Source organism: Tigriopus californicus, chromosome 3 (assembly GCF_007210705.1).
Source record: "Tigriopus californicus strain San Diego chromosome 3, Tcal_SD_v2.1, whole genome shotgun sequence".
Lineage (NCBI taxonomy): Eukaryota > Metazoa > Arthropoda > Copepoda > Harpacticoida > Harpacticidae > Tigriopus > Tigriopus californicus.
The window spans coordinates 11,347,341-11,363,874 of NC_081442.1; the positions used below are offsets into that span (position 1 = coordinate 11,347,341).

At 41.8% G+C, this 16,534-nt stretch overlaps 1 protein-coding gene across 7 annotated transcripts in view; it reads left to right on the top strand.

The window, feature by feature from the left end:
* The window catches only part of LOC131878575 (restin homolog), a 35,045-nt gene that overhangs the window by 11,476 nt on the left and 7,035 nt on the right, over positions 1-16,534 (top strand). For 6 of the 7 annotated variants that reach the window (XM_059224597.1, XM_059224595.1, XM_059224598.1 and 3 more), the window contains exons 4-6: positions 4,081-4,140; positions 12,245-12,526; positions 15,244-15,387. In XM_059224597.1, the coding sequence (XP_059080580.1) occupies positions 4,081-4,140; positions 12,245-12,526; positions 15,244-15,387 (486 nt within the window). The remainder of the gene's footprint in view (positions 1-4,080; positions 4,141-12,244; positions 12,527-15,243; positions 15,388-16,534) is intronic. The other variant, XM_059224599.1, reaches the window with a different exon arrangement.

Sequence of the window (16,534 nt, forward strand, 5' to 3'; positions counted from 1 at the left end):
TACACTATATTTCGTATGACGAAAGTTGATAAAACATAGAGTATTATATCTAGCCTTGATTTTATGTCCAAGCTTCATTTTCCTTGGCGGACTCACTTCTGCAATGCAAACGAAAATCCAACGAAAACATTTCGGTTTCCTAGTAGCCTTGCCACCTTTGTGATCCATCAACCAGTGGTCTAACAACCACCACCACCAACCAGAAATTGGGCTTTCATGCCACCAACCCACTTAGCCGAGAACGCCACTTTAGACCTTAAATGCATGACATAGTATCGTTAAGGGAAAGTGATGTCGAAAGTTCTGAGAACGATTCGATTCGGACCAGAGACCAAATGACTCTAGTTCAAATTTGCTCTAAGAGTTTTGAATCCCGAGACAAGAGCAAATACGATTGGTTGAAGGGTTCTGTGCATCAAGACACGGTGTTTAAGGGATTACAGCCCACATTGCGGAATTTATGCGAGCCATGCCGTTTTACAATTTACGAGGACAGCTCCACATCACATTAAGGTTTTGCATGGAGTCAGGCGAACCAATCAAGGGACGTCTTGGGCTTCCTCCAACCCATGAATTAAGTATTGGCCATACTTCTTAGAATGGTAATTGAGAACTAGACTGCTGGCACCGCCTGTGATATTTGGATTAGAGGTAAGCACACGTTTTCATTGCAATCCAGAAGGGGAAGTCACATTTGGCTTCGAGAGTACAAATGAAAGTTTTTTTGCCAGAGTTTGTCAACAATATCAACATTTTCTAACCCCACACATCAAAAACCAGCCAGCCAGTGGTAAGCAAGACATTTGACGACAATTGACAGCAAATCGAGTACTCCTTTGCGAAAATGCATTGCTAAAGGTTTGGCCAAAAAAAGTATTGCCTGACCTCTAGATGTCTGCTTAAGAAGAACCTCATGGAAAGAAAGAGCTAGCTGTTGGTGGCTGATTTCTTGCTTGTAGATCGACAAGTCGTGACGAAACTAATTAGAGCTCTAAATGGCAAAATCTTTTGTCCTTTTATCACTTTAACGAGATCAGACCATGGCAATAAAATAGCCCTCTCACATTCCCGCCATCTTTACTGACGGGTATTGGATGTGATAAAGTGCACTTAAATGTCGGTATTTGATATGTTAAATGAAGGCATTCGGTTGATTTGATTAGGCGATTGGACGTACGTTGGGCGTTTTTGTGGAAAGGGCTAATCTTTTTTAAATGACGGGTTGAGGTCCCGTTTTACCTTTCACCTTTCTTTAGAGAGAAATAGTGGCATTTCTTCGTTTATCACAAAATAATGAATTATTTGCGTTTGAGGTCTTTAGAAAAAATGTTGACAAATAAATATTATGTTTTAATTCTAGTTCAAGACTTTTAAGTCGTGTCAGTACGCGTCAAATAGCTGATTTTGGCTATGTTTAAAAGAAAAAAAAAATAGAATTAAATAAAACGAAGCAAAACCGAAAACTTTGATGAAAATTGATGGGACTCTCGTTATCATTAGAAGCAAACTGAAGCAAAATGAACCTTCACTTTCTTTTCCTGGAAAGACATAAAAGCTTACATTCTTCAAATGCTTCAATTTCCAACTGAAGCCAACAAAATCGCGTACGGTAATTGGTAACCAGAGATCTTTTTTTCTAAAACTTATGTTTAACATATTACCACGTTGTCGTAATTTAGTTTAATCGAAAATCAAAAGTTGAAAAGCAAACTTTTCTGGAGTAACTTAGGTTTCCAAACCATGCATATATGCAAATTCAATTTTTAGTAAACATGAGGAAATTTAACCTAAACAGAAAGGAAAAAGCTGTTTTGATATGAAGTAGATCGACTAGTTGGTTCTGCTCAAGAAGTAGACATTGATATTCAATTCCATTCTCAATGACCTACAGATTGACACTTCAACACTATTCGAAAAAACAATTTTATGGAGTAATTAAAATTGCATGTTGTGACTTTGGTGTAAATCGTAACAATTTGAAATAATCCAAAAGTGCAGAGCAATAGATCATGTTTTATTCAATGTACGTGCAATGCCCGTCTTCTTCGGCTCGATCCATAAATCCACTTAACTGAGCCTCTCAAAGCCGAGAAATAATTGCGCATACTGCGAAATTTGGAAGCAGTATAAAACGAGGACCAATTTTAACCACTAAGCTTGCGAACAATTAGCCAAAACGTCGTGCATTTGGAACTTCTATTTGCAAGAGCTTGAGATCATGCATCGATGTGTGTGCTTGCATGCACTCTATTTCTTATCCATTCTCATCTTTTCGATTGCTTATCTCATTTCTCAATCCTCCATGTCCGAATTTGGAAATTTGGCCCTTCAACGGCGGATCGTTCACATTGTGTATTGTCAAATGTCCACGTTGTCGACAATGGGATGTGCACGGACGTATCAAGTTTTTCCTTTTAAATCGTTGTGGGAGGGCTTATTTTGGTCAGGTTGTCTCGAAAAAAAGGCAAGATTTATCCTTGAAATTTGAAGAGGTGAGAATTGTCTTCCCAGTGATTTGAATGCCAAGTGTTGCCTTTTTGGCGCATCGACGTTTTTTGCTGATTAAATGACTTGATCATGAAGTGTTTCTTGTCGGTCTGTTGGTCCCCATTGGACAGTTTTTGCACCTGCCTCGATGTTGAATGTTTTAAAGCTTTTTGTGGGCTCTTCTCATACCCATATTTGGGCACACTCACTTTATCGCTAGTCTTCCAAATCAAGCCACTCAGATTGATTGATCCCTCGATCCTGAGTGACTTGGCAAGTGATTCGAAAATACAGATCAGTTTGGACGGGAATTTCCGGATCGAGCTTGGCGAAGTCTCCCACGTTCTCACAAACTTGTCGAGGTGTTCTGCATTTCCATAGATCCAATATCCAATTTGTCCAGGGATTAAGAATCAATAATTGGCATAAAATGTGTGCCTTCTGGCTTCCCTCCCCCTTCATTGCTTCTTTCCTTCATCGTGGCCAAGAGTCACGTTTCTTGCCAAAGGGGATCGGATGATGGTAATGATGGGATCAGTAGAAACCGAAAAAGTATTTCGTTTTGATTTTTTAGATATTTGGCCAGAATTTGTCAGGGTGCAAGAGTAAATAAGACAATTGGCAGTAATTAGATATCTTGCTGTTTTATATGTTGATATTCAATTGAACTGCGTACTAAACGTGTTTGTTTAAGTTTACTTGTTGATCAGAATATTGGATTTTTTAATGAATGTGATTTGAGGGATCCAAAGCACAATAGTATTAAAAAATGAAAATGCAGCACAAATCTTATTTTAATTAAATTCAGAGAGCTATTGTTATTTTTCTATTTGTACTTGGAACTATTTAGCATATAATTGTTATCGGAGTTAGAAGCATGCAAAGCAGTTTTAACGCTGACGACATCATCTTACGCAACCCATTCAAACATCTCATAGGGCTAGACTTTTTTGCTTGCGATGTTTTTCCAATATCAGAAATACATACAAATGTGCTAAAAGGATACAAAAAAGAATCCTTTTTTAATATAAGTAGCTAGTTTCGCGTAATACAAGTGATATAAAAATACCTTAAATTACCAAAATGTTATGCGTTGGTCTTTGAATTACTTTCTTCCGCGTGTCGTGAAATTAGCTTGTATGGAACAAAGGGACCTAGAGTTATATATCCCTTTGTATCCAAAAATCGACGAAATGTTCTGAGATTTCCGGCTTTTCGTCAAAAACATCGAAACATTTTAAAATCCATGTAATAGCATGAAGTTTCAACGATAATTCGGTCTCTAATGACGGCTATGAGCAACAGGGCCCCGAGATTTGGAGATTTGTCCTTGAGTCCGTCCCCTTGTCGATTCTCTTATTATTACGAAGGCTGCCTACCCTACTCGTACTTCCATTGAGTGAGAGGGTCTTGGGTGCGAGTTGCAAATAGGAACTGTCAATAAAATTGAAGCCCACTTCTCGAACATGGCGTGCAGGTAGGTTTCTGTACTTGGGTGGCATTTTCGATTCAGCTCGAACAGTGGTCAATCTCATTTGCCATTCAGAATAGCGTTGACGGTTGACACTGATTTTTTTTCTTCTTTAATTCCAGGCGTGCCCAAAGCTTCCAAGCGACCTCCCGTCAATCCTCCTCGTCCAGCCTCGAAAGAAGGTAAGCAATGCGTCTTAACTTCCTCCCAAGCCGTGTCATGTTTTAATTGCACTATTACTGAACGCCATTCGGGGTCAATGCCATGACATTTCTGGCCCTGAAGGGTCAATTGTGCCTGCCAAATGAATGTGCTTCGGGTTTTTTAAACACGTCGCGAACTCGATTTGTCGCTCGGTCTTTCGCCGTCCAAGCGCCATGCATTCATAGACCTAGATCTCGACGGGCAAGATTTCAATCCTCACTACTCGATGGATTCCCCATCTACCCAACAATGGTCGATCTATGGCCGGAATATTATGGGGTTCTATTCTGAGTCGGGCCAAAAAGGAAGTGGTGTGCGCTTCAAGGATTTCGTTCCTGGTTCAATTCATGGCCTCACGAACGAACGAGTGAGCGAGCATAGAGCTAGAGCCTAGCATGACATAGAGCTAGCCATTAAATCAAGTCAATAGACATGTAGACATGTGCAGTGTCATTGGGCAGATGTGGATTGGTTCTGGGTTTCCGCTGATTATGTCTATGTAGCACACAAACCAATTGAGTGAGGGTGATGGGGTGGGGTAGGGAGGTTTTGAACTGACCTCATGCATTGAATGGAGGCATCACCATTGTACCTGTAGTTTTCAGATAACCAGATGTGTCTAGGCCTCAGTGTGCCCCTCTGGTTTTCACACCTTGATCACTTTCAGGGCTTCTTGTACTTTGAATCTTCCAGCAAAAAGGTGAACCCTGTAATTGAACTTGAGTAGTATCTTATCTTCATCTGGTCGAGAATGGTGGGTTAAGTATTTCCCAGCTTCCCAGCGCCTTCAGGGTCACTTCTAATGATCTCAACCGGGATTGAACTGAACCTCCCAGAACCCTGAGGATCCCTGACCATTCAAATAAGAGAATTGAACCACAGGCCTCCCACACATTTGACCGTGAACAAGACACTTTAAGGGCTGGATTGCTCTGCATGCAAATTGTTGGTCAGTGGCATCTCATCCGATCTAAAACTGTACGAGAGTGTGGTTTGACTTCATTTCGACACAAATTATCTCGAGCTTTTTTCATGAAGAAACTGGCGTTAGACAACGTGGTTATAGTCGACTCCATTCACCAATGACAAGGTTATCCTCTTATTGTCTTTATCTTGAGATAATGCAATGGTCGTCATCGTCGTCAGATTTGCAAATTCTATGGATCAATCCAACGAAGGTCGCCCAGCTGGCCATCCTTCCCATGTGAATGGAAAATTCCGAGCGTGGGTTGAATCCTGAATCAGATACGACATGGGCAACGGTTATGGGCTCCCTGGTACAACAGGGCTATCCTCTATAATTGACTTAACAAGGTGAATCATGTTGATGAGGGCCATAATCAATTCATGATCCCTATTTCCGAACGCCCACCCTGTGATCACCTGATCCCATGGCACAAGTACAAAGCACTTGTTTTCACCTGGCTCATCGATCCTTGTGGCAGGTGTCTGATCCGGGTGGCCTGAATAAATCTTGTTGGGGGAGTGAGTAATCGCGTTGGAATGGATACCTCGGATGAGGGCGAGACCGTGCCAAGTCTGAGAGTTCAACGCATGCTCATTGCCTGGACTGAAGAGCGAATTGATGGCTGGAAATGGAGCTGCTTGATATCTTGCCTCCATCCATACGTTCATCCATGCATTCAGTGAGCTTGGATCACGATGATGGCTTGTTTATGTGCGCCAACCAGATCTAATTGAGATTATGTGCTTGTTGATTTGAATCCCAATTCGACTCCAGCTCAGAAGGTACACTCAAGTTGAGCAATAATCATGCCTGAAAATCTGACCTTTGGCGCTCGGAGCAAAAATTCTGTTCTAGAGGCCATCCCGAGAGTCAAAACAGAGCTATTTTCATACTGATGCACTGTAGAGTAATCAAAACTAGCGCTTTTAAAAGAATTGTCGAACATGCTGAAATGAGATGTCATTCATCTTTTCATTTATTTAATCGAACTGCGGTTTGTCACCAATGTCATTCGTTGCTGCGGTTTGATGTATTAACAATCATTAATCACCCTTGCTTGGTAAAGCTTATACTACTTAAGCGAGTGAAAAGATCTGGTTTGATCCAATTCTGGCCAAGAATACTTGAAGGATGTTGGCTCGCTTAACCTCTTGCTTATAGTGTGTATTGTTTCAATTAAAAGTCCGGATATCGCTCGGAAAGCAACTTCTTAGATTTAAGTTGGCTCAAGTCCACGCACGTCGATAGAATGAACATATTTCCACTTGATTGATCTGACAAGGCTTTGCTGAGTGGTTCTGTGTTGGTAAAGCAAAGGACGAAAGGCAATCTTTGTAATGTGCGGTTTCTTCATCAATTCCTTTATCAGTACAGGTTTCAAATGAAGTGGATGGTTTAAAAAGTAAGCCACATTATTCATGATTCTACACTCTGCTAGTCTCAAAAAAATGTCGAGAGCTAGCAAAATATTACCAAGAGGAGGATGCAGATGGGGATGATTGCATCGATTATTTTAAATGATAAAATACCGAGATGAAAATGGGGGGAAGAGGCGATAGTTTTGAAGGTCACTTAAATAAGACACTGGGTGGTGGTAAGATACGTGTATTATTTGCAGATGGTGGAGGCTTGTTATTGATTCTGTTCATCGAGAGCCTGAATTAACCAGACGTTTTTTTCTTGTGGAAAGTGAAATAACCTCAACCTGACTCGATTTTGAGAATGTCACATTTGCAGTTTTGGTAGGTGATCATTATGTGAACTTGACATATTTCGATACATCCTTTGGCGTAGCCACATTTTGATCGATGACACCCGTTAGCTTTAGGTGGCTGAACTTCGATATTTTCCAGAGTATTTTGTCTCCGGATTCTCAAAGTTGTGACCCACGTTTGAGCCAGGAGATGTCATGCTTCTTTAAGAATGGACTTCTTGACAAGACATTGACGTACGAGCATGACAAGGAAGATCTTTTGACAGATCGTTCAAAACCCGTTTGATTGACAATCATGGCCTCGTTTGCCTGGCGAATGTCTTTGGCAATCATTCAATTAGACGTTTAGATGATTAATGAAGCCAAGGTAGCCGGCCAATATGAGCCGAAAATCTGGAAGTGTCCTTTGGCAAGGACCGACTTGAACTTATCGTTCACCACATGAAGATAGCTACAATGGCCGTCTCATCATGTTGTGGACAATCCATAAAAGCAATTAACCAGATTGGTAACCGTAATCAGAATAAACTGCCTTCTTTGATTAAAGTAAGGTTGGGCGCTGATTTAGCGATAGTTCCGACATAGCTTATCCTGTAGGGCTAGTCAAGTAAATAAACGCGTTCATGGACAAGTGACGTTATTCCATGGAGTAAAATCAAAGACAACATGCCCAGCCAAACCGCGCTGTGCATGCACTGGATATTGACATTTATTCCATTTTACATGCTTGTCTAGGCAATTAGCATTGTGGTATTGAAACAATTTGATAGTGCGTTCACTGATTAACACCAAACATGCTCATTTAGTTGGCTTTTGTACCACAACTTGCTCAAAATCACTCGATTATTGAAAATTCAATGGGCGAATGGTGCGACTTGACTGTGATGTTTGTCTTAGTTCTCTCTCCCCAAAATGCCCAAAATCAGGGAGCCGGACCACTTTTTTTCCTTGAATTTCCTTTACTTGACATCCCCTATTACTTGGGTCGTTTTTAGTTCACTTCAAGATGGTTCTCGGTAAATAGTCATGTTTTCTCCTTCCTCAGAATGACACGATTGTTGTCTTGTTGAAGCAATTTGCCATTTTCCAGTCTTGCCTTGGGTGTGTCTGAGCAATTGAACGCATTTCTTGGAAGGCCTAATACGTGAAATCAGGCCTTGCGGCAACTCATAAACAATGTCGCTCGGGTTCATTCACCCAACGTGTTTCTGTGCTCAGCCTGAAAAAGGCCGGAAATATTCCTGGTTCTAAGGGAATTAGAACTATCTGTAGACAATGGAGGGAAAAACAGGCATGGCTATCCATGAATGGGGACAAGGAAGTGTGTTTGGAGGAGACTCGAACTCAAGGCCACTCCATTTTTATCTGGGCTTATCTCCAAGCCTCATCTCGACCTTTCCACCTATCTCATTTTCTGACCACACCAAATTCAGTTGCCAACTTCTCGGACACCTCTTTGCCTTGTCATATGTATGTGGCGATGAGTCTGGTGTTGCTCAGAAATGCGCGAATGCGAGCCAACCGGTACTTTCTGAGAGCATATCTTTTGTAGTGGAAACGGTCTGTTCTCTCTCAGATGCCTGAGTTTTTCCCCTCTCGTAAGAGAAGAAGAGTCTTTCGTTTTCGCCCAGAGCTATCGACAAAGAGGTTTTAATGACCAAATTTTTCTCCTAACAGATGTGCTGCATCCATCCAATAAGCCTTTCTCATCTGTCGTCTTGAGTGGCTTCGAGATTGCCTTTCGCTTTGACTCGGAATTCCCGTCTATGTCAACTATCTTTGAAATTTCCATGACTTCAAAGTCAACATATTTGATGGCTAATTCTTTGATTTGTATCTATTATTACTAGGAAATCTAAAACTAGATTATCGAAAAGTAGGAGTTTCGACCTGACAAGGGTGAAACAAAAAAAACCAAAATGTGGAAGATAAGAATCAGTCACACGCAATTTCATGAGATGAGCCGATTATGTTGTCAATTGACTTTAATCCAGTATCACAGACTTCCATTTTGTAAGTTCAACTTCTCAAAGTCATGTTCAACTGATTATCCGGAACCATTCCCCCAATCATTTGCCGGCATTAGTAATGGAAAAAATCCTATCTGGAGCGTACATTGCATTTGCTATGAGCATGATATTCCCTGAATGAGTGTGAGCTTTTGTGGCTAAGCCAATCTGGAAGAGCCTTTTGGATTCTTTTAAATGGCTTCCCGTTCTCTGTCTCGATTCCGCAGTTAACACCTGGAAAAAGAGATAGTACCGCACCGGTCTTGGTCGCAGACTCGATTGGTGCGCCTCTTCGAAATCATCACTTGAGAGCTCTTTTTGTCGATGATTTATGCGGCTTCCTGTGATGGACGTTCACCGGCTTATTCTAGGTATCTCTGTGGGTATTGTAGATGTGAAGGAGGAGCCCTGGCTGAGATTCTGGAGCGAATGGCGATGCATTTTAAGTCGTGAAGTCGAAGTTTCATCTCGTAAGAGCTGTTTAAGAGACACTAATCAATGCCACCACCAGGGTTCCTTGGCCATTGGGAGGTGGTAGTAGGGAGCTAGCTAGCTAGTTGCTTGAACATGACGTTAACGGCTCAAGTGTGTAAGTTATTGGTGGGTTTTAAGATCGACGGAAGGGACTCCTTGGCCGGAGAGAGTTGTGCCAAAGCGATTGAAATTAACTCCTCTGTGCTTGAAACTTGGCGATATCAGTCATCTTCTTGCAGCCCTATTAACGAGTGAATTGTGCGCGGGAAATATCATGACGACGAAGAGCAAGACGCGGTTCTGTACGATCATCATCATCATCCAAAGTTCCAAACCCCGAAGTTCTGACGCGTAACGACTCAGGAAGACTGTTATTCTGGGATGAGTGTGAAAAGGGAGATGAAACCACAACGTCCTCCAAATTGATCAAAAGCTAAAAATAATTGGAAACCTAGCAGATTGGATATTTTTTTTAAATAATACAGTAGTTTTGCGTATTTGGTGAATGTGTTGTTAATTAATGAAATCTTGCTATTACTTTGCAATCTCGAAGGAGCTCCAACCAAATCATTTTGTGGGAGGAATTCAAAATTTTTATGGACAGGAAATTCGTTGTTTCGAGTTGCCATGACCTTACTTGAAATACTGCATTACATTCTTTTGGTGTTCCCCATAGCAAATCATTCATAGAGAGCCACCTTGTTCTAGTCCAGTTTCAAGTCCAGGCCTTTAGGAGTCCGACTTTTAGTGAACAAACGTGTACACTCGCACCGAGGGAAGTTGCTGCCAACGGTGCAAAGCGAGGGGGGCGTTGAGGCGCGCTTGTTTCCCAGCTCATTCGATCGAGGTAGTAGCCCTCTTTCAAGCTGGAGGGATGGAAATTGTTCCACAATGCAATAACAGTTGGCTATTGTCATTCTCTTAGTGTGTACGTCGTCCTACATACATGTGAGTCTTTCACTCACATTTAGTGGAGGCTTGTTGTGATAGAAATAAGTGCTCTTGGTTTACACCTCGTTCCCTCCAATTCCTGTGACATGGATAGTGATGGACTTACTTATTGAAGTGATACACACAGAAAAATCGATCCATTGTGATAATAATTGCCTTCACCCCATCCTCGAAAATTGTGATTTGTAACGTTCGCTCGTCCACATTTTTACTTCCGCAATATCCAGAACTAGGGCAGACCAACTTGATCATCATCGATTGCCTCCATTGTTTCTTCCACATTCAAAGCAGACGTAAAAGAAACTGCGTATGAGTCACCAACCATATCATGGTCTCGATTACGAAGCCTCTGGCGATTTGCGCCACAATTTCCCCTTGAAAACCTAGATATCATCTTTATCACCTTCTAGATTCTCTCACGAAATTCTACGAACGATGTGTTCAATCTGAAAAAGAGCATTGTCTAAAATGTCTTAGACGTAAGCTCCCAATAAAAGTTGAAGCGCTTTTTGAAAGTCAAGTTTTGTCGAGAAATCAAGAAAAAAGTGGCTAAGGCCTAGGGCCTAAACGAGAGCCATAACGAACTGATTATCGAAGGTAAACTTATTTTTGGCCGGAAAATTGTTCAAAGCGAGGGGGAGGAACAGATTTCTCGAGCAACTTCGGGCTATGATAAATTGGCTTCACTTCTGGCCCTGGTTTTCTCTTTCTCGTTGGAAATTTGCCGTGCACAATTTCCTGCAAAAAATGCACATCACATGCAGACCCCTAGCGGTTGCGTGAGATCTGGTGTTTGCCTAGAACTTGAGTATGTATGTCTCCACCCTAGTCAGAAGTTTACTTATGTCGTCAAAATGGTCGAGAATGTTGACCCATTGCTGATTTGTGTGTTTTTTCGCCCTTCTTTGCCTGAAAGGACACCGCATTGTGGTGCTTTGATTCTTCAGTTTCAAGTTGTGGAGTGCATGGTTGTTGAAGTAAAAACAGTTTTATTTACTTAGACACCACTCAACAAAGTGGAGCTTGGCTTCGAAATCTATTGACATTGCCCACAACGTTAAGTTAGGACTCCATGGACCGTCTAAAATGCTCTCGGCCTTCGCAAGTATGTAGTGACAGGGGTCTGCTAGTTCATTATTTCCCCTCAGAATGTGGGTATATGACGCTTTAGTCAGAGACGAATCTTGCAAAGTGAGTGTAGCTTGCCGTAAATCTCGTTCAAAGTCGACTTAGGCACGTCTCATAAAGTGCTACATTGGAGCTCTTGGATTTTCATTCTTGTTCAACAGCTGAACCTGACGGATACAAGTTCCTGCAATTCAAGATTCAATTAATAGATGTCATCCGTCGAATATTTTATCCAGTCAAAATAAGCTCGGAATGGAAGATTTTTGCTTCCGCTCAAATATTCCAACTATCTGTCGTTTCACTTGGCAAATCCGAGCCCAGATCGGGGACAAGGCTAGTGGGGGAGTGCTCGAAGACAGATTCATGTACTATGTATGGCTCTTTCTTTGCTGGGCTTTATTTGTATTTGTGATCCATATCAAGTGTTTCATCCCTGGCATACGTAGACAATAGAATGCGGGCGGTCTTAGGAGTCTTGGCAACATGCAGGCACACTTGTGTCTCCAGATTGGGATATTCCCCTTTGTCTCAGACCTCCCGAAGATACTTATACCCTCATCCCTCGTTCAGTTGGAAGATTAGAAGTAAAAATGTGCCATTATCCAGTCTGTGAACAATGAGGGCATGAGCATAAACCACCAATATGTCCGTGGCCACCTCAGTTCGACCCTCATCGCTCCCTTTACCCAAGACTATAACCCGTTCCAATCCGGCAGAGAGGTTTCGTCAGAAACGCAGTGAATCTTCCTCCAAAGAAAACTCACCCAACCTATACAGGGCCAGTTTGGTGCTGCCCACTCAGCAACGCGTTAAGCTGAACTCTACGTCGTCTTCCACAGGTTCTAACACGCCCACCACCACGCCAACCTATGAGAGGCAAGTGAAATCCCTGACCCCCGAGAGGGATCTCCACAGATTGGGCGGGACTGGTTTGCGTTCCAGCAATCCAGCCATTAGGAAAGTGTCTGCCTCTTCTGCCCGCCCTCTGCTCCATGCGAAGAACAATCGTGAGCAGAGTGTGACCAGTGTGAAATCGGCCAAAAGTGCCAAACCAAGTGACAGGGTGACCAGTAACAACGCGAAAAACTCGCACAGCTCCACCATCACCGTCAAAACCAAAGGTAGAGTCTCTTCGCTACATGTTTTAAAGGATGATTGATCACTCCACTGTAATTAGGAAAGCTGTTTATTGTATAGTGCATGATGGAATGGCGTTCCTGTGGTTATTGATTAATTTTCATTGAGTGAGCTTAAGGTTTTGTTGAAACAACATAGCTCAATAAAATCTTTGTGCATGCTTCTTTCATCACAGTTTGCGATAATGAATTCATCGGGTGTCGACAACGTTGTACTGAAGCAAAGAATGAGTCGACCAAATAACAAATAATCGGCCAAACTCTGTTTCTGCCCATATTGCCAAAAAGAAAAATGGTTTGTTCTTGAGGCATTGATTTATGGACGTGTGTTTCCCAGCTCCATTAACTTTACGACTGGCAAAAGAGTGCATGGCAAATTTTCTCATGACTTTTTTTTGCCATTCAAATATGCATTTGCTTGAACGGTCGGTGCTCAAATTCTTCAAACCTGGGTTGAAGAAGCAAGAAATATGGTATGTTGCTCATGTCCTCCACTTGGCAGGGGTTGAACGGGATCGCCAATTATCGATCTTTTTTCGCTTCTCCCCATTTGGAGGGCCGGGGATTGAGCGGACATCCATCTCGACACATAACGAACACCACGGGATCATTATTATTATTATTTCTTCCATCTCCATTCAGCCCCTGAGCCTTTGTAGGAGGATAGAAGCATGATGATCACGAAGAGGTTGAGGTTCTCTGCCTCTGACTCATTTCCTGGTGTTTTGTTTGAATTGCTCAAAATCCTGCGCCACAATGGCCCTTTAAACCCAAAGAAGCTCTGAATTGTCGAACCTAGTCACTGAACCGAGAGAGTGGATAGAGAGTGCATTATGGAGTTTGTTGTCAAAACTTCTTTGAATTGGTTGATCTTCCGGGCAAAGCTCGAGCTTTTGAGCGATGCAATCAGTTACACATGAAGCAATTGCCATTTCAGGCATGAGATCATGTTTGTTTTTGGTAGTTCTGCGGATACGGCTCACTTCACATGGACCAAATGAATTGCTTATTAAACAGCTAACACTCCCTGGATTCTGTTGATCTCAATTGGGATGTGTTTATATCAGACGTTTTGTCATGCTTGAAAGCCTCGGAGGTTCCATTGGAAGGGAAGAGCCGCCATATTCATTCAAAATGGCGCCCTTTGTTTCCTGACAAACCTGGAAACCATGAAGCTCGTCGTTGAACTTTACATGTTTCGAAATAACTTGCCTACATATCGCCGGCTTTGTTGGAATGATCCAGGTCCAGCTATCTCCAAAGGTTTTCATAGATTTATGATATCTCCTCCAAGCCTGTCTTGTTCAGAATGTTGAAATCAGATTTCAAGGGCTACACCCTAATTCAGTCTTTTTATTTTTACTCTGTCGCTCTATTTTGCTCAGAGGGTTGGGAAACGAAGAAGGGGTGGGGATGAAAGACACCAAATGTGGATTGGAGTTCTGCAGACAAAACATTATCTTCATCTTGAGTTTCCATTCGTGACAAGTGACGACGAGATATGAAGTCATTTTTGGACTTGACTTGCCCTTCTCAGAGTCTCGAGATTGCCATCAAACACGCATTGAAAAATCGAAATCTGTCCAACTTGAAGAAAAAGGTCGCCCATCGCAGGGATCCAAACTGGTTCCCCAATGTTATTGTAGCATCAACTTCCAACCTCCAAACCTCCTGCCCTTCTGCCTTTCTGCCCCCCCTCCCCCTGCCCTTGATCGTGGACGAGTTTCCTATCGTCATTTGCTTCACTTGCGAGGCTCCTACTGTACTGGGTTCAATTTTTCATGACTCGGGGGTCTGTGCTAATCAAGAGGTATTTAGTTCAAGGCAAGTGTAAATGTACGAGTGCAAACTCGTACATGGCATAATCAATTCCGAGGGGAAACGAGCGACAAGTTGGATGTTTCACGTGACATGCGCCATATTATGAATTGGAAATCGATACGACGCCTCAGAAATGAATGTAAAGTTAGACGTGTATTGAAACACCGAGCGAGACCTTGGCCTAATAAAGGACTTCGTTTCAAAGGCTTCACGAATAAATTTATAAGGATTTGAACGGACTGGCATGCTGTCGAATAATTAGGTGGGTCTTAACTTTGAAGTAAGAGGAATAAATGATGGGTTGAAAGAAGCTCAAAATCTTCAGCATAGATTGGCGTGAAAGTGGATGATATTTTTTCAAACTTGGGATTAACCTTGTTCATGCATGTTACCGCCACATCTAGGGGGCGAAGTAGTTCAGATCATACTTATTGTACCTATGTAGAGGAAAATTTTCATTACCATGGTTTCACAAGTATTAAGAAATATTGTGCATGGAGTTGAAACTTGTAGATTTTGAATTTGCTTGCTTCAATTTTTTGCGTTTTGTAGTTATCATCATGCTTGACAGTATTTCGAGACAAGGTTATTGTCTTAATTTGTTATATGTGGGCTGTACATCAACTTGAACATCACAACCTGGTTCGTCCATTTTAGCCACATAATTTCGAATGTATTTATTGTAAAAGAGACGTCAACTTCACTTGATGAAGTCATCAACACAAACGTTTATACAGTACCTCGCCAATGACCAATTGTCATATATTATGCGGCCCTGAAAAATATGACACAGCCGCTGTTCATTCTTTTGCTTCGCAGGAAACTCTTTGTCATCGAGAGTCATCGATCTAACGCCCAAAAAATCTTCTGTTATGTTCCAGATCTCAGATCCAATACTAGTGGTCAAACTAGCAATGGCGTCTCGAGAACGAGGAAGATTTCCCCGAGTAGCAACACCAACAACGCAACCAATCCTGTTAATAGTGGTCGTGTTGGAGCCAAAAAGTCCAAGGACAATTCCAAAGGTAGGGTACCTTCTCTCGTCTCCATGAATGCGACGAGATTCTCTCGCCGGAGATTGGTCTGAGGCCAAGCTAAATACAACCAGTTTGTCTTGAGGGTTATCTCAGAGATACCAAATGCATGTGGAGCTCTTTTTTTTCTTCTTCCCTCGATGACCTTAAGCAGCACCACGTGACATTTTGATACGACGATCTCTTTAATGGATTTTGAGGTTTGCTAGTTTGAGAAATAGTTAACCTTGTGCATGTTTTGAATAACAGATCATGTGCGGAAGGAGGATAACTGTTGGGATTCTTAAATTGACCATTCCTAATATTAGATTGCTATGAAATTGGTGCCGAGAAGAAACAAAATAAGCCATATCTAAGCCGGAATTAGTGCAGACGCAATCACATGGTGCAAAAGCTCGACCTACAAACTAAAAAGATTTTCGAATTTGAATTTATTGAAAAAAAAATATTGAATGCTATTTGCACATATATATAAAAAATGCTTCGAAGTAAAGGTGATATTTCAAAATACATCAGGGAAAAACTTGGTGTGTGAAACTGATAAATGAGGGAGGGTTTGAGAAGATTTCAAAAAAAAAGTAAAAAAAAGGTCCATGAATTCAGAATGTTGACGAGCCAAAAACAAGTGATATTAGTATGTAAAGGATACACTGATGTTGCTTTTTTAGGTACCCGTGTCTTTAATATTTCAGCCTTGAATGTGATTGGTTGCACCGTGTAAACTTAGAAGCGATCCCCTATCAGACCAAATCTTAAACCATCGAGTAGACTCCCCGAGGCCTTTGAGTTGATCTTGGAAAAAAAATCTGAAGGCATTCTTTTCCCCAACAAGTCGAGGGTCAAACTCAAAAGTTTGAATCAATGCTCAGTTTGAAGGTCGTTGGAAGAAACCTGTTGGTTTCATTGAGAGAAGGGTTGGGCCCAGTACTATGAAAAGATTTTAGATTCACATTTGGTGGCCGCAGTTAGCGACTGTCATTCCTACTGAGATTTCCCAGAGGGTTTATTGCATCACAGCCAAGTGTAGCAAGTGTAACAAGTGTACTGTACGTACATGATGCTTGCAAGATAGCAGGAATTCTAGCTGAGAGTGAGGATGGCATCACTCATTCAAACCCGAGGCAGACGGTATTTCAAT